General features: G+C 43.0%; 1 protein-coding gene across 1 annotated transcript in view; it reads left to right on the plus strand.

The window, feature by feature from the left end:
- Positions 1 to 3,074, plus strand: part of march5 (membrane-associated ring finger (C3HC4) 5) — a 27,857-nt gene that overhangs the window by 22,899 nt on the left and 1,884 nt on the right. Inside the window, exon 5 of the mRNA XM_046070684.1 lies at positions 1,262 to 1,428. Coding sequence (XP_045926640.1) covers positions 1,262 to 1,428 — 167 coding nt within the window. The remainder of the gene's footprint in view (positions 1 to 1,261; positions 1,429 to 3,074) is intronic.

Consider the following 3,074-nt stretch of genomic DNA (forward strand, 5'->3'; position numbering starts at 1 on the left):
ATAACAAAAATGTGTTTGAATGTTTGCCAGTGACCGGATGTCCATGTGTGGATTTGCATAAATCTTTTTGCACTGGCGTTAGCTGGGATTAAATAAAATAAAAAAATAAAGGGAATTAAAACCACAGACCACCCTCCATCAGATATTGCTGAATGTCTGATTTAGTCTCGTACATTTCTGACCTTGTAGGAATAACGGTCTGAAATGGTAAAAGCCATTAACTTAAAACAAATATCAGTATCTGTGAATATGTTGGCTGATCACTAATGAAACTGCAGAACAGAAGTGCCATTACTAACGGTGCTCAGTATGTATCTCAGTCAAAATTCTTAAACACATCTAAGTTTAAAAATGTCTTTCAACCGACATCTCGTTATCGGAATTTTTAAAACCCCAATTAATGAGATCCTGTGCATCGGCGTCTGTTGACTACACACCAAACAGTGGTGGTAAGAACTTCAAAATAACAGTTGCGTGTGCACCACTTGTCTCACTTGCTTTGTTCCTCCTTCAGGTCCCGTGGTTTACGTGCTGGACCTGGCAGACCGGCTCATCTCTAAGGCCGGCCCCTTCGCTGCAGCTGGCATCATGGTGGGCTCAATCTACTGGACTGCCGTCACCTACGGAGCGGTCACGGTCATGCAGGTACGGCCACTGACCCCCCTCAGAGGTGGTTTTTGTAAAATGGGTCTGATTAGTCTAGTTAAGGTTGTGAATTTGACTCCAAATTCAAATCCTAGTGTACTAAAAGCAGTTTGACAAGTTTCATTTCTTTTTGGACATTTACCCATTTTACAAAACTATAATGTTTAGACGTGTTCAAGTCTCAGCCCCTTTTGTGCTCCCCTCTGAGTCTTTCCTTCTCACTTCTAAGTAAAAGTCGACCAGTTTCACTCCTCTGCTGTAGTTTTCCATTCTCACCGTCCCGTCTGCTCTCCAGGTGGTGGGCCATAAGGAGGGCCTGGACGTTATGGAGCGGGCCGACCCTCTGTTCCTGCTCATTGGCCTGCCCACCATCCCTGTCATGCTGATCCTTGGCAAGATGATCCGCTGGGAGGACTACGTCCTGCGTCTGTGGAGGAAGTACTCTAACAAACTGCAGATCCTCAACAGCATATTCCCTGGTCAGGACGCACACTGTGTAGAAACCCCTATCACTCAGAAATGTACTCATTTGTCTTTCTGCTTCTGCTGCTGCTCGTACAAATCGAATCGTGTCTGTTTCACCTGGCTCCCTGCCGCTGTCTGTGCATCTCTGCAGGGATTGGCTGCCCAGTTCCTCGTATCCCGGCAGAGGCCAGCCCCCTGGCGGACCACGTGTCGGCCACGCGGATCCTGTGTGGCGCTCTGGTCTTCCCCACCATCGCCACCATCGTGGGGAAGCTCATGTTCAGCAGCGTCAACTCCAACCTGCAGAGGACCATCCTGGTGGGTACAACCAGAAATCCCTCGCACATCCGATACAGAAAACACACGTGAGTGCGTTCGATAATTGCGTTCGAGCTTCTGCCTGTTGGCCACCCCTCAGAATGGAACCGGCTCTGCTGCTGACTTTAGTTCATAAATCTAAATAATTCTGTAGGTGTTCCGGTGAGTTAAATGGTAATACTTTCTTCCTGCTTCCCTTGTTTTAGTTCAGCTAGTGTTGAAGCCATTCGTACAAAAGAGAAACCTCACGACCTCCCTCACCTAGTGGTGGGAGACAGAGAGGTAACCAGAGTGGCTCATGGGATATGGGCTGCGCTGATGCCATGAAAGCTCCGTCCTAATCGGCTGAGCTCTGAGTGTCGTTTTACATTCATGCTAATAAAGCTGAACTGAATTGAGTGACACACAGACTGAAAGCTCGGTGGAGCCAAAGATTCACCTTTGCAGGAAGGAGGAAGTTTAGTTATCCAAAGATGTTCAGACAGGTTACTTTTACATGTATTACTTTATTCAAGGGAAAAATGTGAGAAACACCAAGAATGAAATTTCAAGGTTTTTGTTGACAAAAGCAAACATTGAAGAGCGAAACAGTTGTTGACGTTATTGCACTCTTAAAAGTTCCATTGCAATAACTGCATTGAATGATTTGTTAGTGGTCGTACTTCGACACACTTCTTTTCTTCACCTATTTAGTAATTTTTATTTCTTTTCAGGGTCTTTATTTTTTTAATAGGACTGGACGATATGACGATTATCACGATAGTTTCATATCTTTTGATATCGATGATTATCACGATGCGTATCAAATTGTTATTTCCTTTGAGTTTAAAGACTGATTTTTGCTCCTGAGTGAAAGTTGAAGAAACCTGATTGTTAACTGTGGTTTAAACTCTTCTTTTTGGTCAGAAGATGACAAACAGTAGATCACTTCACAAATCTGAGGTAGAACCTTCAAAACAAGTATGACAAAAAATTTTGTCAAATATGCATCAGTAAAATTAAGTAAAAGCTTTTTTCAGTTTTTTCCTCAACAAATTAAACATCTTAATAACAAATGAAGTCCTAATTTGTGTATGATTCGAGTGAATACTATCAAACTTTTATTGAACATTTGTTATATTGTTAAATTATATTGCGATAATTGTTCTCCAGCCCTTTTTTTTATCTTATCTGACAGAAAGCCTCAATGGTTTTGTTCACAATAAACCTGTAAGTCTAAACAATAATCTAAGCATTGCTAAAATTCCCATACTAGAATAAGAAACAGGTAGATTTTGTTACTGTCGACAGAGCCTGGCTAGCTGTTTCCAGTCTGTATACAGCTGCTGGCTGTAGCTTAATATTTACCGTACAGGCAGGAGAGCGGTATCAGTCTTCTCTAACACTCAGCAAGAAGTGCATTTCCCGAAATGTTGAGCTACTCTTAACTCTTTCTGTGCCGTCATTTACACTGAAACTGCAATGTAGCATTGTACCTGTTTCAGAATATTCTTTGCTCGTAGCTGGACAGGCAGCAACCAGGGAGATCTCCCCTCTGTTTATCTGTGTATGTGTTTATGGGATGTCAGGTGCTGTCATATGTGACAGCCAGCGTGGAAATGAAAATCTTTCTTAAGCCATTGGGGGGGGGGGGGGGGGCTTTGATT

The sequence above is a fragment of the Micropterus dolomieu genome, linkage group LG15, assembly GCF_021292245.1.
Source record: "Micropterus dolomieu isolate WLL.071019.BEF.003 ecotype Adirondacks linkage group LG15, ASM2129224v1, whole genome shotgun sequence".
Classification (NCBI taxonomy): Eukaryota; Metazoa; Chordata; class Actinopteri; order Centrarchiformes; family Centrarchidae; genus Micropterus; species Micropterus dolomieu.